Source organism: Bos taurus, chromosome 5 (genome assembly GCF_002263795.3).
Source record: "Bos taurus isolate L1 Dominette 01449 registration number 42190680 breed Hereford chromosome 5, ARS-UCD2.0, whole genome shotgun sequence".
In the NCBI taxonomy this organism is placed as follows: Eukaryota; Metazoa; Chordata; class Mammalia; order Artiodactyla; family Bovidae; genus Bos; species Bos taurus.
Genome location: NC_037332.1, coordinates 109,098,608 through 109,123,112, shown reverse-complemented (window position 1 = coordinate 109,123,112; position 24,505 = coordinate 109,098,608). Strand labels below are relative to the sequence as shown.

Below are 24,505 nucleotides of genomic sequence, written 5' to 3'. Positions count from 1 at the left end.
AAAGAAAACTCTTTTTATAAAAGTAAGTAGTGTAAGGGATCCTCTATGACCCACCTCCCAGAATACTGGAAATAAAAGCAAAAATAAACAAATGGGACCTACTTAAACTCAAAAGCTTCTGCACAACAGAGGAAACTATTAGCAAGGTGAAAAGACAGCCTTCAGAATGGGAGAAAATAATAGCAAATGAAGCAACTGACAAACAACTAATCTCAAAAATATACAAGCAACTCCTACAGCTCAATTCCAGAAAAATAAATGACCCAATCAAAAAATGGGCCAAAGAACTAAATAGACATTTCTCCGAAGAAGACATACAGATGGCTAACAAACACATGAAAAGATGCTCAACATCACTCATTATCAGAGAAATGCAAATCAAAACCACTATGAGGTACCATTTCACACCAGTCAGAATGGCTGTGATCCAAAAGTCTACAAGCAATAAATGCTGGAGAGGGTGTGGAGAAAAGGGAACCCTATTACACTGTTGGTGGGAATGCAAACTAGTATAGCCACTATGGAGAACAGTGTGGAGATTCCTTAAAAAACTGGAAATAGAACTGCCTTATGATCCAGCAATCCCACTGCTGGGCATACACACTGAGGAAACCAGAAGGGAAAGGGACACGTGTACCCCAATGTTCATCGCAGTACTGTTTATAATAGCCAGGACACGGAAGCAACCTAGATGTCCATCAGCAGATGAATGGATAAGAAAACTGTGGAACATATACACAATGGAGTATTACTCAGCCATTAAAAAGAATACATTTGAATCAGTTCTAATGAGGTGGATGAAACTGGAGCCTATTATACAGAGTGAAGTAAGCCAGAAGGAAAAACACCAATACAGTATACTAACGCATATATATGGAATTTAGAAAGATGGTAACAATAACCCTGTGTACGAGACAGCAAAAGAAGACACTGATGTATAGAACAGTCTTATGGACTCTGTGGGAGAGGGAGAGGGTGGGAAGATTTGGGAGAATGGCATTGAAACATGTAGAATATCATGTATGAAATGAGTCGCCAGTCCAGGTTCGATGCACGATACTGGATGCTTGGGGCTGGTGCACTGGGATGACCCAGAGGGATGGTATGGGGAGGGAGGAGGGTTCAGGATGGGGAACACATGTATACCTGTGGTGGATTCATTACGATATTTGGCAAAACCAATACAATATTGTAAAGTTTAAAAAAAAAAAAAAATAGTAGTGTAAGGGACTTCCCTGGTGGTCCAGTGGTTAAGAATCCACCTTGCAATGCAGGGGATGCAGGTTTGATCCCTGGTGGGGGAACTAAGATCCCACATGCCATGGAGCCAGTAAGCCCGTGCATGGCAACTAGAGTCCGTGCGCCTACATGAATGATCCCACATGACTAAACGAGGACCCAGCAGCTCAGATCTGACTCAGCCAGAGACCCACGGGAGTGACCAGAGACTGACAAGAAAAAGAGACCTTCCCCCAGAGAAAACACCAGGTGGTTGTGAAGAAATGTCATGGGAAGCAAGGCACAGATAATCCGAATCTCATACAAACTGTTCCAGTGTACAGGGGGAAAAAAGGAGACATTCTTCCCAACTGCAAATTCTTTTATGAAGGCTTAAAACTGAAACACAACAAGGAAAGTTACAGACAAGCCTCACTCACGGAGGCTGATATAACTAAATGGTGACATGTTAAAGGCACTCACATTAATATCAGGAAAAGGACGAGGATGGATTAACACCAAAGCTGTTAATACTGTGCTGGAGGTCCTGATTAGTACAGTGCCTTTTTTAAAAAAAAAGACTCAAAGGGAAAAAAAAAACCTGATATTATTCACACATGGTGCGGTTTTCTATGTAGGAAACCCAAAGGAACCAGAGATAGTCAGACTCATAAGATAGCTGAGCACATGTGCTGGACAGAAAATCAACATGGAAAAATCAATTTGACAAAGGAGCCATAGTTATGTAAGATGCTAACGTGGGAAACTGGGGGAAGGGGATGTGGGATTGCTTTACCTTTGTAACTTGTAAATTTACAATTATTCCTAAACAATCTTATTTTAATAAATAATTATTAAAATTAATAAGTCTGACAATAGTAAGTGTTACGGAAGAGACAGAACAACAAAATTTCTCACATTAAAAAAATTTTCACAAGCTGCTGACAGAGGACAAGTCGGAAAACACTGTGAAAACAGTTGGGCGTTGTCTTGCAACTCAGAACGTGTCTACACTGCTGGAACCGGAAATTCCTTCGCAGGCGTATGGCCAGAGGCACTCCTGCACGCGTGCCCGCCAGTGTTCCAAAGAGCAGTGCTTCCAATCGCAGAGAGGTGGACCTGCCCAGCGGCAAGACTGTCGTTGAATAAACCACCGATAAGCTGGGACACACTTAAAACCAAACGCCCACCAACACGTGGACTCAGATTGCGCATTCGCAGAGGGAATCCACAGAGGGTGAAAACTGGTGTGGACAGGGGAGAATCGTAGCCACGTCAAAGGCCTTGGCCTCGGCACACAGACAGACTTGGATGTGCACTTTGAAAATCTCTCATGGGGAGGGAGATGATAAGAATAAACATGTCTAAAAAGGATCCTCAGGAAGGAAGGAGATAATGAAAAAAAGGTGAGAAACAATGACCTAGATGAATCTCAAGAATATAACAGTGAATGAAAAAAGCAAGTTACAGAGGAATACATATGACACTATTTACATAAAGTCCAAACAAACAAGATAATACACTATCTGGGAATACGTGTATATTGAAGCTACAATTCAGACAGGGGCCGCCCCTGTATGTGGAAATCCAGGGGCGAAGAGGAGACCCCGAGGGCTGGCTGTGCTCTTCCTTCCGCGGGACGGTAGACACACAGTTGCTCATTTACTAGTCCTCATCCCTTGGTTACATCTGCGTTCTGTGCTAGTGTAAAATGTTTCATAAACACTTTTTAAAAATACCACATATGTACTCAGAAGTATTGCAAAATCTTAGTAGATTAAACTGCATGAATAGCCTTTCCATTGATCGCCATTCAATCACAATATTAATACTGAATGATAATACCAATGAATTTAACCTAGGCTGTTAAAAACAACCATGAAAGACTTAATTTTTTTTCCTTAAAGAAAAAATTTAGAACCACCACAACAACTTGCAGGCACGTACCCAGCCACCCTGCTGGATGATGTACTCGGCCGCGTGGTCCTCCAGGAACGTCACGCCGAACTGCAGCAGCGCGCCCAGCGGCTCCTGGCCGCGTTTCGTCAGCTCCAGAAGCATTTGTCGTAGCAAAATCAGAGGCACCAAAATCTTCAACACAAAGATGAGGGAGTAAAACACAAACTGAAATTCGTACAGGTCATTCTACATGTTCAACTACTAGAAAACACATTTCGGTGCATCTCTATGGAATCCCCTTTTTATTATAATAAACAGTGACCTCAACATGAATTTTGGAGAAAACTGCATGTACGTTTTATACCACAGGGTGGTACAAATGTCATTATATGAAAACAACCAGGCCTCCGTGTGTGCACACACGCATGTTATGTGTAATTACATATGTACAGGAAATTCACTGAAGCATTAAAACAGCTAAAGACTGGAAATGACCCAACAGGCACTGTCAAATTTTGGTCATCCAGAAAAATATCAAGAAGCTGTTAAAATGAATTAGACTGTGCACTGCCCAACTGCCAAGATTTATCTTCAGTGAAAAAAGATAAAGCAGGGTGTGTACAATGATGGCACCATTTGCGTGAACACTGTAGAACCCTCCAGTATTTTTGGAAAATACCTAAGAAACTGGCGACAGTGGCAGCCTAGGAAGAGCGCAGCGGGGACACGGTGCCAACGCACTTTCAAGTGTGCATCTTTTGCACTTGGTGCACGCTGTCCTTGTCCTTTTATTACCTAATTGAACACAACACTTTCAAAGTCATGAACCATCTTACACAAGTCATCAAAAACCAGAGTTGTTAGTATCACTAATAACCTTATGGCTCAATATTAAAAAGTCATTAAAATTTATGACAGAGACTAACTAGAGTCCTTTTCCTTCCCCAAAATGCCCTGCATACTGAAGAGAACTAAGTACTTTCAGCTAACCATCTGCCTGAAATCCTTCTGACTACAACAAAAAGGACCGCCAAAGGAAATGAAACCAGTTTCCTGTCACTGACCTGCCAAGGTCATAGCTGAGGGATTACAATATATTTCTGCAGAAGAGGACAAACAGAAAAGACAATGAGTTTATATCCTTACTAATATTCTTTGTTTTTTTTTTTTAAGTAAAAGCGGCTCCGAGGGAATCTCTATTAAAAAGTCTGAAAGAAAAATGTGGCAAACACACATCTTCCTTTTTGGTATTCTCAAAGAACTCTAGCCCCAGGTGCAGTCAAAATCGCTTCTCAGCACCAGCAGAGGGGTGCAGGGCTACAGACAGGACTCCACAAGGCTTTCTGCACGAGCAGACACCTGCAGCACTCCTGAAAAGAGGAGCACAGCTGCTCGTCCAGCTCCATATTCAGTCTCAGCTGGGGCAGGGAGGGGAGCTGTGAACCAGCCCAGCAGACACATCACACCAACCCCTAGGGCCTGGGGCCCTGTAGGCCTCAAAACATTCTCATTTCCCACAGTAATGTACTACATGCAATGTCTTAAAGTTATTCACGTTTAAGCTCTACTGCCTCTCAGAAATGAGCCGCAAATGTTTCAGACTTGCCATATAGAGTAATACTCTTATTGTTTAAAATTCACCTCTTTCACGTATCAAGCGTAGCTGCCCTAGTTTTATGATACAATAATCTAGAGATAAGCCTGTAATCCTCTCACTGTCTTAACGTTAGTCCTTAACCGTATTCCCTCTGATTCACTATTACTTTTTACGCTGAAATCTAAGCTTCTAGTCCATTCTTCATATAGCAACTGCTCCACCGCTTTCATCATTTGCTACTCTTTCCTGAATCTTCTTCATTGCAATTACATACTCCTTGAAATGCAGTGAGTGCAGAGGCTTCCTTTTGTAAGACTAGCATCTTCTACTTGGTTGATGACACTCTCACAGTTTATAACTTAGATCGTCTTTGTACAGTCATACCCACTGCCCTCTAACTGCTGTGGTCACAAAGCTTCATGGGTATTTCTACAACTGTTTCCATCAACTCCACATTTCACTATTCACAAGAGTTCTATATCATCTGTACACCTAATGGACAGCAAGGACATCAAACCAGTCAATTCTAAGGGAAATCAACCCTGAAAACTCATTGGAAGGACTGACGCTGAAGCTGAAGCTCCAATACTTTGGCCACATGATGCGAAGAGCTGACTCACTGGAAAAGACCCTGATGCTGGGAAAGATTGAGGGCAAGAGGACAACAGGGCAGAGAGGATGAGATGGTTGGATGGCATCACTGACTCAATGGACATGAACTTGGGTGAACTCCGGGAGATGGTTAGGGACAGGGAGGCCTGGCAAATACTATTCGTGAGCTTTGTTTGGATCTCAATTCTCAAACGAGCTTAGGAAAATATCTTCATGAAACTGGGAAGATGTGAATACTAAACAGGCTGTCTGATGATATTAAAATTACTGCTAATAATTGAGGTGTTGGAAATACACACTAATGTATCTACAGGGTGTGCGTCAAGATAATCCAGGGTAGAGTGGGGAACAGACGAACAAGACCAGACACAGGCTGACAACTGCTGAGGCTGAGGGACGGGTGCAAGTCCATCACACTGCGTGCTCCACTCTGTACACCTGACGTTTCAGTACAAGATTTTAAAAGATGAGTGATGTAATTTGCACTAAAAATCAACCAAAGCAAACGAACTCTTCCTTGCTATTGCACTTCCACAGTCTACTTGTTACCATGTGAGCACCAGGCACTAAACACTCTAGCTTTCCTCTCTCATGGTCATTTTCTTCTTTTCCTATAAGCAGATAAGTTCAGAGAAAAAAACCAATCGCCATGAGGGATAATAAAGAATTAAAGAATAACCCATAATTCTGAGATAACTACTATGGATTATTTAATATTCTGGCATACATTCCAATTATTTTCCTCAGTATATACATTCTACACAGCCTACATTTTACACGTATACTTTTGAAAAAATCATTCTATTAATATGGGTTTGTGACCAGCTTTTCTTCCTCCAGTTACTTTGATTTAAAGAGCATTTTACCGAGATGCTTTTACAATCTTTACTCAGATGAACTGACATTCAGCTTGGAAACTGGGCATGCTTTGTGGACACTTTTTCATTTGCGCCTCATTTACCTACCAGACAGCCACTTCATATAGTGATGTTATATCAAAATTTTGCAAATACTTGTGCAAAATATAAAATACAAGATATGGGCTAAATGCTTAAATTAGCCAATCTGATTTTGACTGGGGTGGAAGGAGGCATTTCAGCTGCTTATGACGACAAGCTGGGCTCTTTTCTGCCCTAAGGGACTGAGAGAGCAGTGCGGGACCACAGAGCAGGTCCTATTCCAGGGGCTTCACTTCCACGAAGGCTCAAGCCTCGCGGAGTCTGGCCTGTGGTTCAGGTAAGGGACTGAAATGAACTAGAGAATGGGGTGGTGGGGAAAAAGGATGGGTGAAGAGGAAACATGAAGACTGGGGTTACTTTCATTTTTTTGGATAACCATAGGATGCGGAAAGGGAGACAAACAAGAGCTGACTGTAACAATCTTAAGGGCAATAGGATAAAAACGTAAGACAGGGGACAAGGCTAGTGATATTAGGGATCTCAATTATTTGCTGTTGGATATACAAAGAAATACATCATAACCAAGCTCACTTTTATTTATAAAATCTATTTCAAGTGTTCATAAGAGAGGTTTGCTTTATTCCATAAAGTAAGTGAAACAGATATTCTAACAACTCTTTCACAGTAACATAATATAACTCTAACAGCGACTGTTTGGGAACAAGGCTCCATGTGTCAAAGCTAACACAACAGCCACTGTTTGCGGAGTGCTCACTGTGGTGCCAGATGATGCCCTAAAACAAGCACTCAACACACATGATGTCATTCAGTTCTAGTAACACTTCTGAGGTTAGTGGTATGGTCTCCATGTCACAAATGTGAACATCAAGACCTCACCTGCTTAACTAACCTGCCCTAAGATGTGCACCTAGTCAGTGGCAAAGCTGATACAGAAACAAGTCCGATTACAGGCCCATGATGCTAATGATTATGCTCTAATGCCTTCAAAGCCTGTATTGAGGTGAGTAAAAATATTATACATCAATTAGATATATGAAGTCACACAGTCTGGCTTATAGCAGTATAATTCTCAGTAGAGGGGCTACTTATAAAAATAACTGTATTGCACTTTCTCATCCCAAGCACCACATCACTAAGGGCCAGACCTCCTCCTGGTGAACTGGATGAGCCTAGACCACCTCTCCCGAGACTATGCCTCAACAAGGTGACAAGTGGACCACATGGCCTGAAACAGTGGGTGAGCAGCAAGGGAGAGCAGAAAGACACCAAACACTAAAGTGGGAATCAGATCTCAGCTCCAGTGCTGGTTCTAACATGTACTGGTCAAGGGGTCTTAAGCAAGAACTTTTCTTTTATAACTGATTCTTCACCTGACCTAATAAGACAAAAGCTAATGAAGTCCCTTCTGCCCTCTCTGAGGGGACAGCTGCAACACTCAGATGAGACATGGCATGAGACACCTTGTCAACATCAGCACAACCAAGGCTCCGCCTGTAAGAACCCCAGAAGCCGTCCCAAATGGAGCCTGTGCTTTTCCCCAAAAACATACTCACCTGTGCACAAACAACCGTCTGGAGAGAAATGAAGAGATAATGGGGATTCAGGACAGATGGAAGGAAGATAGAGCACGACAGCACCCTCGGTTCTGGGCCAGCCTTCATCAGACACACCCACGTAACACAGCTGGGTTCATGGAACAATGAGCTCTCACACGATGCTAACAATCCCCTCCTGGACTTTATCATTAACACACTACAATCTTGTAACAGAAAAGATAACTTGGTTGATACCTTATTCCAGCCGCTGGCATGAACTGTGGTCTCCAGTGTACATTCCCGATATGCCTGATATGTCACTGGCCTGTAGGGATTTTTTTTAAAAATCTGTGTCACAAAGAAGGAAAATTCTAAATTTCCAGATGAATAAATATACAGTCACTACTCTGCTGTAGAACTTGCACTAAAGTAACACAGATGATTCAACAGATAATTTTCTATGAGACTGGCTTTTACCATTTGCTATGCATTTTTCTTTAAGCATTCTCTACAGGTAAGATTTATGCTACCAGCTTGGGAAAGCAGTTCACAACATAAGAAAAATAACAATATTTTTGTAATTGAATCTTATCCAATAAGATTTCTATGTTGCAGATAAATATATACAGTTATTAATAGAATCAAGTAAGAGCAAACAATAAAAATGATTTTGTTAATATAAAAGAACAATATAAACTCCTAAAGGCAAAAAATGTAAAGTATTTAAAACTTACAGAGATATTGTCACTGGAAGACTGTTCAAATTGGAGGCATAAGAAGGCAAATAAACATGCTACTTTAAATCTGGAGTCACTGACACCAGCTCCAGGCCAAGGCTCTCCTGCCCATTCCAGTCACACAGACACTCATCTACTGAGGGGATGTGAGTGCTGTGTTCTATGCCTGGGTTTCTGTGCAAATTAACAACCACAACAGATACTTGGCAGCAAGGTGAAGGCACCAAGTGCTTGCGTAACAGATTTAATAAAAATTTACCTCCACCCACCTTTTGTGGGCAAAGAATTCACACCCATGTTAAAAAAAGGAGAGGAATCTTGCTTTTAAAGGATTGTAAAATTCACTCCAAAGGCATTTTCTACTTTGAACAACCTGATCACTTCAGTCTTTTGAACAGTTAAGACTTATAACAGGTACACTTCCTGGTAGCTTACTGTGATGTTTTACATTTTAATACATTTGTGCTTTATATATCCTAGTACACACTAGGAAACTGAAGCTCAGAAAAGCTAAGAGACTATCCTAAATCCACAGAGATGGCAAAGAGCAACACAGAATAGGAATTCACACCCAATGAGCTCTGGCTCCAAAGGCCACAAGGTCCCTGTTTTGAATCAGGGTTTTGACATGGTCACGATGGCAGTGATGCCCCTGGTAGCTGGCCAGCATCTGGACTGCAACGGGAGAGGAACCACCGGATGGCAGAGACTCGCTAAGAAAAAAGACCCTACGACAGCTCACCAATGATTTCTGTAATGGATACATGTTAAAACTAGAATATTTTTAACACACTGAGTTAAATACAATGTATTTTAAAATCTACATTTAATTTTTTTACACAGCTGCTAGAAAATGTCAAGTTACATACGTGTGACCTTCATTTCCCGTTGGACAGCGCACAGGTCTGGACGTTACACAGAACAGCTCTGACACACGTGTGGCCCTCTTCTGTAAGTCTGTGCGACAGCGTACCACCAGGACACTGAAGTACCAAGACCATGGGTGGCCCTTCTAGTAAGATATTATGTACGACCTTCCTGCTGTCACATTTCCACTGAAGTACCCGGAGAACAGCTGGAAGACTTGGGCCGACACTGGACTCCAGCAAACAGGCTACCATCTGCTGCCCACGTGCTCCCTGCAGCTCTACTTGGGCATTCAGTCCCTTCACGTCCTTTCCTGAACTGAACTGTCTGCTGCTGCTGGGCGGCACAGGGGTCCTGACGGGGAGTTTATCAGGCTAAATGACGTTAGCATCCGCCAGAATGAAACATGATTTGAAACGCTGTATGTACACACATATATGCACATTAGAGATTCAGCAGATTAAAACGCTCCAAGGGAAACTGAAACACAGAAAAACAAGCAGCCTGAAAAACCAGCCCGATCTAATGAGCGACCTGACTCTGCAAAGAAGAAGACTGAGGGGAGGAACTTTTTAAATTTAAAGATCTTTCTTTTTTGCCATGCTGTGAGGCTTGCAGGATCTTAGGGATTGAAGCTGTACCCTTGGTAGTGAAACTGCAAAGTCTAACCACTGGACAGCCAGGACAATTTGGGGAAAAAAAAACTTCAAATTGCTGGTGCTTGGCTATGTGAAGAGTTCACAATTAATTTTCTACTTCAACAAAACTGGAGGAATAAGTGGTATTTTCTACCTTCAAAGATACTGCCACCAACCTGTATAATACTTGTAGTTCACCATCAGTTATTCTCAAGGTATTAGTAACTTTTTAGAGTTGTTAAGCTACTGGGAAAACAAAACAAATATTCACCCAAGACTGTGTTTTTTAAAAATATAATTTACTTTGCAGTGAAAAGGTACCATCTTTTCCTGTAGATCATGAAAAGGACTCTGAAAACATATAATCCTGTCCTTCACGTAATTGTACATATGTAAAACTATACTGTTTCTCAGAGAACTAATAATATCCCAGTAAAGTTAAAATTAACACAGAAACTGAGATAGAGGGAAATGATTGATACAAATAATCTGCATCAAGGTTGGGAACAGGTTTTGTCTCATGCTTCTCAGTTACTTTAATCCCAGTCCTAACCGCTTTTGTAAGTTTTCTATGTTTATTTTGGCCAAAAAGCAGGTTTCTTCAAATCTAAGATGAAATCTCCACACATAAACTAAATCAAAGTATGGCTCTTCTCGCGTCAGAAGCTTGGAAATTGCCTGACCGCGCCCGCCCCCAACAAACACTCCATAAGCCACTGCTGGGCTGCACCTCCACATTTTCTGTGGAAGTTGTAATTCCCACACCCAGGATCTTGTCCCCACATTTATTTTTAAAACTTTCTATGTATAAAGTTAAGAAAATCTAGATATGATTTTCATTTCACTGTTTCCTATGTATAGTTTGGATTTTTACATTTACTCATGTCACCAGAATATGAAGAAACAAACGGAATTCACCTTAAACCCAAATTGCTTCCTTCTAACAAATGGCAACATACACACTTTGCTTTGTCAAGGTAAGGGATCACCTACTACAACAGTGCTTGGCACCTGAATATTGGCCCTTTTAGTAAAGGAACCGTCTTCACCTTGTGTTAACTGCAGTCAATCTTTATTAAGACAGACATTTTTTTTCTAATTCATACCAATTTCTTAACAACTCTAAGCAAAGAATTAAGGAAAAGGAATTTTTAAGATTTTCAATAAATGACTTGGCTTTCTGCTAATAGACTTTCACGATGAGCTTCTTGCTTCTGGCTGACAGCTGGAAGAGAAGTTCCCACAGCAGGAGTGTGGCAGAAGCACCACGGGCAGGTGTGCAACCCAAAGCTGAGCCACATCCGGGCGCCCCAAGCTGACACAACGCCAACCCCACCGTACAGTGCGTGAGACCCAGCCATTCCAGTCATGCTGGCCAGGACAGTGGTGGTAAAAAGTGGTTAGGACCAGTGAAACAGCCTGCAGTTACAACCAGGGAAAGCATCTGTTGAAACCAGACAGTCCAACAAATAAATACAGTCAAATTCATGCTGGAACAATTACATCACTGCTCAAAATGAAAAAGGAGAGGATTAGGGAAAGCAAAAAAGGAAAAAATGAAGGCAAGTGAGAAAAGCGACACTGTTCACCTAAATAAGGCCTTCAGAGCGTGGAGCGGTGGGGACTTGCCCGAGGCACTCACCGGCTGAGCAGCGTCTGCAAGGCCCCGAGCAGAGGCGCCCGCAGCTCCTGCGCCGCCTTCTCCCCGAGGTGGGCCAGGCAGTCCTCCACGGAGCTGTCCGGGTTCGCGGGGCTGAACACGGGCGAGGTGTGGCGGTCGAAGCCTGTGCTGGCGAAGGCTGAAGAAGCAAAAGGTGCACCCTCATGAATGAGCAGGTGAGAAGTTGTGCTATAAGCCCAGGGGGTTAGGATGAGGACTACTGGGAACCATAGCATAGTATAAGCCACTGAAAACGTCAGACGATCGTTACTGGGCATTAATCTTTCTTTCAAGAGGCCCTATTTAAAGATTTTCTTAAAGAAAGATTTTTATGGAAAATCTCAGTTTCAAGAGAAGAAAAGGGCTAACATGACATGTCAAAATGCGCAGACCAGTTTTGTGAATGACTGCAGACCCGTTCCAACCAAGATGGCAAAGGAGAGCCTCTCCCAGCCCATCACCCAGGGGGGTCTGACGATTTGTTTTCACCTCTAGAAATGTGGCTCTTCTTAAACCAGATTCTCATCAGTTTTTCCACCTCAGAGGACCTCGTGACCTTCATTCTCTTTCAGAGCAAACTTTTAAACTCACAGTCATGCACTCTGCCTACCCACAGAGCCAGCCCCTCCTCCATTCCTCACTCCCTGTTACACAGACGCAGCCCTGCTCTGACTGCAGTAATAATCCATGCTGGTCCAGGGAGCAGACAGGACATATAACCCCTGGTTGTGGGGACAAGCGGCGTGCTGTCCCGGGAATCTGCCCTGCATCCTGTTTGAAGCATCAATCAGTTAAATGTAAGGAAAGGAAAATAAAAGAAGATTAACGTTAAGTTTCTAATTTTCTATAAATTTATACTTATATTCTTTCCTTACTAACAGGGAGCTGATTTATAGACATGATTTCTATTTCTTCTTTTTAAAAATTACTGGGCAGGGAATTCCCTGGTCCACTGCTGCTGCTGCTAAGTCGCTTCAGTCGTGTCCGACTCTGTGCAACCCCACAGACGGCAGCCCCCCAGGCTCCTCTCTCCCTGTGATTCTCCAGGCAAGAATACTGGAGTGGGTTGCCAATTCCTTCTCCAATGCACGCTAAGTCGCTTCAGCTGTATCCGACTCTGTGTGAGCGCACGGACAGCAGCTCACCAAGCTCCGCTGTCCACAGGGTTCTCCAGCAGGAATACTGGAGTGGGTTGCCAGTTCCTTCTCCTCCTTGGTCCACTAGTTCCAACCAATACTTTCACTGCCAGTGGCCTAGATTTAGATTTGATCCCTAGTTGGAGAACTACGATCCTACAAGCAGTGAGGGGAAGCAAATCAAATCAATCAAATCCCATCAATACGATCCATTCATAATCCAATCTAATCGATCTGAATTAATCCCATCAATAAATCAAGTAAATCCAGGCAATGCTACTGCACAATTAGTGTAACACAGTATGTTGCCAACATAACTCATATGCACTGAGAAGCCAAAAATGCATGTGATTTTTTATTAAAACATCTGCTCTACTGCGGTAGCCTGAGAGCAGACCCACAGTGTCTCTGAGGTGCCTGCTGCCAGCTCCAACCTGCTCTAGCCACCCTATCTCACCTGAGGGGGAGGGGAAAAAACCCAGAAATCGGCGTGAAGTTCTCAGTCCAGAGGCATAAGCCCACTGAAGACTGAGATCTACCACAGGGTCCCAGAGAGCTTCCCCCTCCCCACAGCCCACCACCACCTCACTAAACACTAATTTACAACAGTCCCTGTTATTCAGTCAAATCAAATCAATCCGATCCCATTCCATCAAATCAATCAAAATCAAATCACTCAAATAAGTAAATAAAATCTTATCAAATCAAACACGTGGGTATGTGTGGATGACCCTTGAAAACACTGCTAAGTGACAGAAGCCAGTCACAAGCTGCTGCTCAGTGTGTGACTCCACGTACATACAGACCCTGACAGGAAAATGTATGGAGACAGGAAGCAGATTAGTTGGGGGATGATATGGCTGGGGGAGCGGGGGCAGATGGGAAGTCACTGTTACCTTCTACAGGGTTTCTTTTGGGGATGTGAACAATGTTCCAATTTTAGACTGTGGTGATGGCTGTACAATTCTGTGATTATACTAACCACTGAACTGTGTACCTTTAAATGGATAAATTTTTGGTATATATCTCAATAAAGCTGCAAAAATTATTTATGGAAAGTAAAGGAAGATATAACCCAGGGCTGCTCTGGTGGTACAGTGGTTAAGAATCCGCCTGCCATGCAGGGGACATGAGTTCAATCCCTGGTCTGGGAAAATTCTACATGCCACAGAGCAACTGGGTCCCTGCTCCGCAACTGTAGCCTGCGCTCTGTAGTAAGAGAAGGCACCACAGTGAAGAGCACGCCTTCTCACCATAACTAGAGACAGCCTGTGTGCAGCCACGAAGACCCAGCAGAGCCAAGAGTAAAATAAAAATAATTAAAAAAAAAAAACAAACCCAAATGCTTCTCTCCACAAATAAGGGAAAGACTGAGTAAATCTTCGTTTGATATATGGATTTTTAAAGTTTACGATTTAATGTTAAGCACAAAGTCTGTGCCATAAAATCACAGGCACAGTGCTGCGACCACCATCTACAGTACATCCATGAGAAGGAAGGCAGCACACTGACAGCTCTCTCTCTAACGTTATTAATATAAAGATAACAAATCACACTGAACGGAAAGTACCTTAACATGACTGTTTAATCCAATACTTAACACCAGAAAAGGGTCCATCTCATCTGCTGCGTATATTTTAGAAACTTATCAATATAAACAGATCCCCCAGGAAAGGAAAAGGTACCTTCTAGTTTCACCACTATAATCCTAGACCCAAGGAGTTATGTAATGCTGTGAACACTTGACTGTAAAAAAACAAATGAAACCACACCAACAGAGCCACTAATTAACTAGGAAATAAGAATAAAGAGACCTTCAGAAATTTCTTTGTCCAGGGATTTGAGCTCTTCTTCAATTTCAGTTTTAACTTTTAATAAAACTTCTTGATCCAGAGATTGTGAAACTGTATCTTGCTGAACCCCTGAAAGCAACAAGAAAGGTTACAGAAAACATTAGAACATGGATAGGATGTTTAAGCATTAAGTCAGAAAGTACAAAATCAAAACTCATTATCATGGCCAAGGGCTAGGAGAACTGTAAAAATGAGGAGGCTGAGGCCAGGCAGGTTGCACCACTAGCCCACCCCTGGAGGAGCCGTGACTGGAGCTCAGGCCTCAGGCCAGTGTGAGGACAGAACCACCAATTCAGCCTGCATCCCGTCTTCCGGTTGGGCTGCTAGGAAGAAGACAGCTCAGAAACATTTCTGACATAATAGAGAAGAAAACCTGAAAGGTTATCATGTTCCCTTACCTTCGTATCTTCATGCAAACTGCGTTCCAAGAGAAGGCCCATGATCAACAAAGCATTTGTATCTTCCAACTTAGGAAAACCACGAACACAACCAAGTGTGAGGCAAAAGCTACTCTCACGCAGTAAAAGGAAAGAAGGGCTTGGTCTGTAGCACACAAAGGAGAACAGAGGAAGCTAACCAAAATAAAACTCAGATCCTCAAAAGGGTTTCTGTCGTGGGAAATATACAATTCCTTAGGTATTTGTACCAGAAATGCAACAGAAAGGATCCCCTCATGGTCCCGGTTAATATATATCTGGTTAAATGACATTTGATTGAACATTTCTGCCTATGTAAATATCTTAGTTGAAACTACATAAATAAAAATTTTAAAACATTACCTACAACAATATGCTACTAAGCAACCGATGGATCACTGAAGAAATCAAAATGGAAATAAAAATACCTGGAGACAAGTGAAAATGGAAACACAACAACCCCAAATCCATGGATTAAAGACTTATAAGACCTGAAACCATACAATTCTAGAAGAAAACAGGCAGTATACACTTTGACATGGATCTCAGCATTTTTTTGGCTATGTCTCCTCAGGCAAGGGAACAAAAGCAAAAATGAACAAATGGGACTTCATCAAACTAAAAAGCCTTCGCATGGTGAAAAAAACCATGTGCAAAGTATAAAGGCAGCCTAATGAATAGAAGATATTTGCAAACAATAATATCTGGCATATATAAAGAACACATACAGCTAGACATTAAAAAAAAAAACAACCAAACAGAAAAGCCTCAATTTAAATTGGGCAGAGGACCTCAATAGGTATTTCCAAAGAAGACACAAAGATGCCACCAGGCACATGAAAAGATGTTCAACATCACTAATTACCCGGAAAATGCAAGTCAAAGCCACATTGAGATTAACGCCTCACACCTGTCACAGCATCTATTACCAAAGAGGCAGTAAATAACAAACACTGACAAGGTGGTACACTGTCGTGAAAATGGAGATGATACCTGTGGCTGTTTAACTGATACAGTCAATACAGAAACCAATACAGAGGCTCCTCAAAAAGTTAAAAACAGACCACCATAGTATCCAACAATTCCACTTCCAGATATCATGCTAAAGAAAATAATTCAAAAAGATCCAAGTGTGTGTGTATATATACATGGCTTCCCTTGTTGGCTCAGCTGGTAAAGAATAGGCCTGCAATGTGGGAGACGCCGGTTCGATCCCTGGGTTGGGAAGATCCCCTGGAGAAAGGAAAGGTTACCCACTCCAGTATTCTGGCCTGGAGAATTTACACACATACACATACACACACACACACACACACACACACACATCCCCCAAAGAAATGCAAAAAGGCAAAATGATTGATTGCCTGAGGAGATACAAATAGCTGAGAAAAGAAGAGAAGCAAAATGGAAAGGAGAAAGGGAAAGCTATACCCATTTGAATGCAGAGTTCCAAAGAACAGCAAGGAGAGATAAGAAAGCCTTCCTCAGTGATCAATATGAAGAAATAGATGAAAATAATAGAATGGGAAAGACTAGAGATCTCTTCAAGAAAATTAGAGATATCAAGAGAACATTTCATGCAAAGATGGGCACAATAAAGGACAGAAATGGTATGGACTTGACAGAAGCAAAAGACATTAAGAAGAGGTGGCAAGAATACACAGAAGAACTATACAAAAAAGATCTTCATGACCCAGATAACCATGATAGTGAGATCACTCAGCTAGAGCCTGACATCCTGGAATGTGAAGTCAAGTGGTCCTTAGCAAGCGTCACTATGAACAAAGCTAGTAGAGGGAATGGAATTCCAGCTGAGCTATTTCAAATCCTGAAAGATATTGTGAAAGTGCTGCACTCAATATACCAGCAAATTTGGAAAACTCAGCAGTGGCCACAGGACTGGAAAAGGTCAGTTTTCATTCCAATCCCAAAGAAAGGCAATGCCAAAGACTGCTCAAACTACCACACAATTGCACTCATCTCACACGCTAGTAAAGTAATGCTCAAAATTCTCCAAGCCAGGCTTCAACAGTTTGTGAACTGTGAACTTCCAGATGTTCAAGCTGGATTTAGAAAAGGCAGAGGAACCAGAGATCAAATTGTCAACATCCGATGGATCATCAGAAAAGCAAGAGAGTTCCAGAAAAACATCCAGTTCTGCTTTACTGACTACACCAAAGCCTCTGACTGTGTGGATCACAACAAACTGTGGAAAATTCTTAAAGAGATGGGAATACCAGACCACCTGACCTGCCTCCTGAGAAATCTGTATGCAGGTCAGGAAGCAACAGTTAGAACTGGACATGGAACAACAGACTGGTTACAAATAGGAAAAGGAGTATGTCAAGGCTGTATACTGTCACCCTGCTTATGAGTACATCATGAGCAATGCTGGGCTGGATGAAGCACAAGCTGGAATCAAGATTGCTGGGAGAAATATCAATAACCTCAGATATGCAGATGACACCACCTTTATGGCAAAAAGCAAAGAAGAACTAAAGAGCCTCTTGATGAAAGTGAAAGAGGAGAGTGAAAAAGTTGGCTTAAAACTGAACATTCAGAAAACTAAGATCATGGCATCCGGTCCCATCACTTCATGGCAAATAGAGAAACAATGGAAACAGTGACAGACTTTATTTTCTTGGGCTCCAAAATCACTGCAGATGGTGACTGCACCCATGAAATTAAAAGACACTTGCTCCTTGGAAGAAAAGCTATGACCAACCTAGACAGCATTTAATTAAAAAGCAGACATTACTTTGCCAACAAAGGTCTGTCTAGTTCAAGGTATGGTTTTTCCAGTGATCACGTATGGATGTGAGAGTCGGACTATAAATACTGAAACGGATGAGATGGTTGGATGAGTCTGTTTCTGTTTTGTTACATTTGTTCATTTGTTTCGTTTTTTAGATTCCATATATAAGTGAAATCATACGGTATTTGTCTTTGTCTGACTTCCTTCACTTACCATAATACCCTCTAGGTCCATCCATGTTGTCACAGATGGCAGGATTTCCTTCTTTTTTAGTGGCTGAACAGTTCAGTTCAGTCGCTCAGTCGTGTCCGACTCTTTTCGACCCCATGGGTCCCAAGGCCTCCCTGTCTATCACCAACTCCCTGAGTTTACTCAAACTCACGTCTATTGAGTTGGTGATGCCATCCAACCATCTCATCCACTTCAGTGTTCTTGCCTTGAGAAGCCCATGAACAGTATGAAAGGCTGAACAGTATTCCGTCATGTATGTGCGCCACACCTTCTTTATCCATTGATTCGTCTGCTGATGGACACTTAGGGTGTTCCCATGCTTAATTATTGTCAATAGTGCTGCAGTGAGCATGGGTGTGTGTGTATCAGTTCAGCTCAGTTGCTCAGTCGTGTCCAACTCTTTGTGACTCTTTCAGACCCTTTGAACTGAACCTAACTGAACTGTTCAGCCACTAAAAAGAATGAAATCCTGCCATCTGTGACAACATGGATGGGCCTAGAGGATATCATGCTAAGTGCAAGAAGTCAGACAAAGACAAATACCATATGATTTCACTTATAAATGGAATCTAAAAAACAAAACAAGTGAACAAATATAACAAAACAGAAACAGACTCATAGAGAACAAACAGGTAGCTACCAGAAGGGAGAGGGGTGGGGATGATAAAAAAAAAAAGAATGCCGATTAGCCTGCTTGTGGCGATCACTTCACAATCAATGTTTATATGAAACCATCACACTGTACACCTTAAATACATGCAATTTTTGTTAATGATTCTTAATAAAGTTGGTAAGTTTTTAAATTACATAAAACAAAAACAATCTTATGCAAAATTTCAAGACAATGTATCCTATGAGGAGGGTAGTCTTTATAAATTCTCGTCAAGCATAAAAATCTATCTTGGCATATGGGCTTTTTGTTTTATTCTGGTAAAATACACCTAACAAATTTTACCATCTTTATCATTTTTAAGTCTACAGTTCAGTGGTATTAAATACATTCATAATGTTGTGCAGCCATCACTGCCATACACCTCCAGAACTCTTCATTTTGTAAAACTGAAACTTCAGACCCATTAAACAGTAACTCTCCATGACCTCCTCTCTTCAGCCCTTGACAACCATCACTGTGCTTTTGCTATAGAATTCTGACTACTCAAAGTACTTTACCTAAGTGCAATCAGACAGCGTTTGTATGTCAGGGACTAGCTTAGTTCACTTACAGACAGACTTATAATAAATTAAAGTTGGTTATAATTAAAACAGGTTTTCCTTTTTAAAGTAATTTGTAGTTCAGATGGCTCTACAATGGCACTAATATAATTACACTAGTCAGTAAAGTGACTTCTAGAATATATGCAACATTATTAAAATAAGGCAAACACAAATCAGAAAATTATTGTGGGTCGATCATTTCTTTCGAAGAAATTCTCTCTCTTCCTTCTGGCTTTCTGGAAGGCATCTCGATAGAAGGGAAGGAAAGCTTTCCTGCCAAGCACTCCAGTTCATTACCCAGGACCTCAGGCAAGGAAAACAGCCTTCTTGAACCTGTACTGTTACTGAAACAGGGAAACAATACCTGCCACAAAGGGAAGCTGTCAAGGGCAAAGAGATAAGCAAGTTAAGTTTCACCACATCAAAAATGCTCAATAGAGGGCTTCTCTTGTGGTCCAGGGGTTGAGTCCGCCTGCCAATGCAGGGGACGTGAGTTAAGTCCCTGGTCCAGGAGGATGCCACGTGCTGCAGAGCAGCTGAGTCCGTGCGCCCCAAGTGCTGAGCCTGCACCTAAAGCCGGTGTTCTGGGCGAGGAGCCCAAGCACCGCGACTGGAGAGCAGCCCCCCGCTCACCGCAGCTAGAGAAGAGCCCGCTCAAGGCACCAAAGGCCCAGCACAGCCAACAAATCAACATCACTTACAAAAAGCGCTACCAGCACTGTTTATAATAGCCAGGACATGGAAGCAACCTAGATGTCCATCAGCAGATGAATGGATAAGAAAGCTGTGGAACATATACACAATGGAGTATTACTCAGCCATTAAAAAGAATACATTTGAATCAGTTCTAATGAGGTGGATGAAACTGGAGCCTATTATACAGAGTGAAGTAAGCCAGAAGGAAAAACACCAATACAGTATACTAATGCATATATATGGAATTTAGAAAGATGGTAACAATAACCCGGTGTACGAGACAGCAAAAGAGACACTGATGTATAGAACAGTCTTATGGACTCTGTGGGAGAGGGAGAGGGTGGGAAGATTTGGGAGAATGGCATTGAAACATGTATATCATGTAAGAAACGAGTCGCCAGTCCAGGTTCGATGCACGATACTGGATGCTTGGGGCTAGTGCACTGGGACGACCCAGAGGGATGGTATGGGGAGGGAGGAGGGAAGAGGGTTCAGGATGGGGAACACATGTATACCTGTGGCGGATTCATTTTGATATTTGGCAAAACTAATATAATTATGTAAAGTTTAAAAAAAAAAAAAAAGCGCTACAGACAATGACCCCACTCACCACCCCTTCCAAATCTCTAAACGTTGTTAACATTGCACAGTGTGCACAGAATCAGCTCACCATGGATTTCTAATTAACGATGTTCACACAGAACCTGCTTTCAGTACACTCCAAGTCTGGACCAGCAGGAACAACCTTCAGTTTACATAAAGCCAAAGCATCTGTTTTAACACCAGCAGTTAGTCTTGTTCTCCAACCGCTGCAACAGAGAACAGCCTAGGGCTTAATATCAATTGATCTAAAACTAAAATGTATCTTTTCCTGAACACATGTCCAACAGAACTTAATTAATTTATATCAAAAAATGCAGAAGAAAAGTTAACTTTTTAACTCTAAGGGTACACTTCACAATAAATTCGTCTGAGACATTTCACCAGGAAGCTACAGTCCTAAATACCAGAAGGTCCCTGGTGTTCTACCTTTCCCAACGTGACCTATCTCTAAGGGACTTAACTTCAAACTTTCTCCAGGCTCAAATAATCTCTGCCATGCTCAACAATGTAAGAATTTTGGTCAGTCACTGCCATGAGCTACAGCGAACACAGTGCTTTTAACAAAAATTCTTCAAACATAATTCCACAACAGAAGCAGAGTAAACACCAGGCTGAAAAGCTTGAGTCAGCCCTTTAAGTTATGCAAAATCATCTCAAACTCAACATCTGCTAGCTTGCTCCTGACCTGTCCTTACTCAGAAACAGACTCTTGCCAGTCAATACAGCCTGCCAGGTAAACTTTTTATAAGGTTTCCTCACATAAGAGGCAGTCCCTCCATTCCACACATTCTAGAATTTATCCTCAAATTAAGCTGGATCATCAGAAAAATCCCCAGACAGTATCAACTATCTGTTTCAACTGAGTGCACTTTAGTGTCATTTCCTTAGCTTTTATCCAGAATTCCACAAAAAGACAAAAGTTTTGAAATGTAACACTGTATTTGATATTGACAGTTTTTACTGCATTTCTTTGTGTCCTATGTAATAAAGCTCTATGTGAAAAACAATTCTCTTAAAGAATAACATTCCCCTTAAAATAGCATAGCTTCTTCTGGGAACTAAATATAGTAGTTCCCTTTGTGGTTTCAGCTAACCGCATCAGCCACGGTCCCAAATACTGCACAGAAAATTTTAGAAACAAAATTCATTAATTTTACACTGCACACCATTCTGTCTAGTGTGATGAAATCTGGTGGGGTCCTGAGACCTGAGTCATAGCCAGCATGTCCAGACCATGTAAGCTACCCACCCATTAGTACAGAACACGCAGCGTCTGGTGGTAGGCGGCCCCACCCGAGAATCCTGGAGCACACTCCCATGGACAGGGGGAGCTACTGCCCACCTCCACTTTGCTTTGGCTTTGCCTCAGAACCAAGTTCACTGCTCAACGCTGAGATGACTGCACAGGACCCTACAGACAACGTACCTGTGATCCACTGCTCCCACTATGGAAACGTACAGTCTTCCTATTCTGATTCCATTACAACTTACTTCCATTATGTTCTAATTAAAAGCCACATTAAATGATACATGGTGTAAAATTTAAAAAAATTAATTCTTCTTCCCACCCAGTAGGAACTCACTGCCAATTTACTCACTAACAAAAAAAGACATTTTTACCTAACCTGGACTCTTCCTTTTCCTGGTTATTTAATTCTGTCCACCCTGCAAGAACCAATTTCTCTTTTTTTGGTGATGCCAAATGGCCTGCAGGATCTCAGTTCCCTGACCAGGGATTGAACCAGGCCCTCAGGAGTGAAAGTGCCAAGTCCTCACCACTGGACCACAAGGGAACTCCCTGCAAGGACCAATTTAAGTCTACTTCACTGACTACTTACGTATCATTGACACTGAACATGTGTATCATTTAACCTGTGCCTCACAGTTCAATACTTAAATATACACTGTCTTGTACCTATGATTTTGTAGTTTATTATCATTAGTCTGACCTGATCACAAACTATTTGAGCTAGTCCCTTGGTCCTAGACTTATGTCAAGTAAAGACTAAAAAAACACACAAATACTTGACATCAACAGCTGTCACTGTCTCTGTGATGAAGACTCAAAGGATTACAACGTATAACCCGACAACCTTGCTGGGAAGAAGGGACACAAGAAAGGAGGCAACAGAATGAAACTTATTAACAGATTCAGAGGGATTTGTAAAAGTTATCAGCATATTTTGAGGCTACCTCAAATATTTTAAAAAGTTAAAAGAAATAAATAAAATGAGTAGTCCTTTACTGGAAGAGAGTAGGAACACAGGCCAACCACATACACAGGCCAGTAACGAGAACATTTACGGTGCCAGCCTGTGACGGAGGAGACCGCAGAGGAGGGACGGCACGAGTAAGACCTCAATCACCAGCTCACGCTCACGAGGGGCTTCACCAACGTCTGGATCACAGAACTTTAGATCCGAAAAGGTCAAGGTTAGTCCACCCATCTCATACGAAGAATATGGGACTTAGTAAATTTAGATGACTTGCCCAGGCACAAATAAATTATACAGAAATCAGATTAGAAAGTAGATATTCTGATAAGAAACATTATTACTAAATTCAAAAACATGATTACAATTTCTGAAGTATAATGAATGAAAAATAAGGAATATATGAATGCTTTATTTGCCATCTGCCTCTTTTAGGAAAATCTGCATGCCTAAAACATATACACATCCCCACACCCATCACACCACTCCCAATTCCACCACCATGCCACAAAGAAAATGACAATAATGTCTTGGTTACCACATGCCTCATCCTGTCAGATTAAAGAAAAGCAGCTGATTAAAGGCGTACCTATTCTCATGAGACTAATGTGACGCTAATTACACACGACAAGTTGTCATACTTGATAATAAGCCATGTGGAAAACCTAAACCAGTAAAAAGTCTACTGCTGTCAGGATACAAAAGGCTATTTCTTCAGCTAACCCATGACATAGACAGATTCACTGATTTTCTTTTAATCAACCCCCACTCCACCCTGACTTTGAAAAAAAACAGAGCTATACACAGGACCAATGCTGCATAAATCCTGCACTATAAATCCAGAAAAATATTTCAAAGATAAACAAACTTTATCACACTTAAATCCCACCCACCTCAATGTCAAAGAAAGGGTCAGGTGACTCAGCAACCATCATATTCCAGCCCCGGAATGCACTCAAAATGAGTATCAGATCAACAAGCTTAGAAAAGTTTTATGTATGGCCTAGACCTCTGAGAGCAAGAATGTTTTCTAAATCTATGGTTCCCCAAACTGGGGCACATTAGAAGTACCAAGAGAATATTAAACAATAATGAAGCAATAATTAAAGATACAGATTCCCAGGCCCCATGGAGCACCTGGTTCAGCAGGTGTGGGGCAGTGCTCCATGATCTTTGTTTTGACAGGAATGCAGATGTTCAGACTAGACAAGAAAGTCAAGTGAGCATCCACTCAAAGTCCGGGTTCATAGTACTCAGGATCAAACATCTCCTGTTCCTTATAGAAAGACTCAAGAAGAAACTTAAAAAGCGCACATCCCCAGAAAGAGGGAACTGAACCAGAACCTGGGGTCACACAAGACTGGCCTGAAAGCTGACCTGAGATGGTGATACTCCCCAAACTGACCTATGGAGTCAGTGCAATCCCATCAAAATTCCAACTGCCTCTGGGAATGGACAAGACAGTCCTGAAATTCAAACACAACTGCAAAAGACAGAACATGGTCAAAGCAATTTTGAAAAAGAACAAGGTTGAAGGATTACTCATACTTCACAATTTCAAAACTTACTACAAAGCTGTAAGCAGTCAACATAATGTGGTAATGGTGTAAGAACTGACATATAAACAAGTCGAATCTGAGAGCCAGAAATAAACCCATATATTTAAGGTCAACTGATTTTTGATAAGGGTAAAAAGATATTCAA

General features: G+C 41.7%; 1 protein-coding gene across 11 annotated transcripts in view; it reads right to left on the bottom strand.

Annotated features, from left to right (window-relative positions):
• The window catches only part of BCL2L13 (BCL2 like 13), a 51,133-nt gene that overhangs the window by 10,288 nt on the left and 16,340 nt on the right, over window positions 1–24,505 (bottom strand). For 4 of the 11 annotated variants that reach the window (NM_001434976.1, NM_001434973.1, XM_059886748.1 and 1 more), the window contains 4 exons: window positions 14,634–14,741; window positions 11,666–11,822; window positions 8,037–8,106; window positions 3,166–3,309 (listed from right to left, as the gene is read on the bottom strand). In NM_001434976.1, the coding sequence (NP_001421905.1) occupies window positions 3,166–3,309; window positions 8,037–8,106; window positions 11,666–11,822; window positions 14,634–14,741 (479 nt within the window). Of the gene's footprint in view, window positions 1–3,165; window positions 3,310–3,796; window positions 3,913–8,033; window positions 8,107–8,515; window positions 9,361–9,387; window positions 11,468–11,665; window positions 11,823–14,633; window positions 14,742–24,505 lie in introns of those variants that run through there. The other 7 variants (XM_059886750.1, XR_009494425.1, NM_001434975.1 and 4 more) reach the window with 7 other exon arrangements.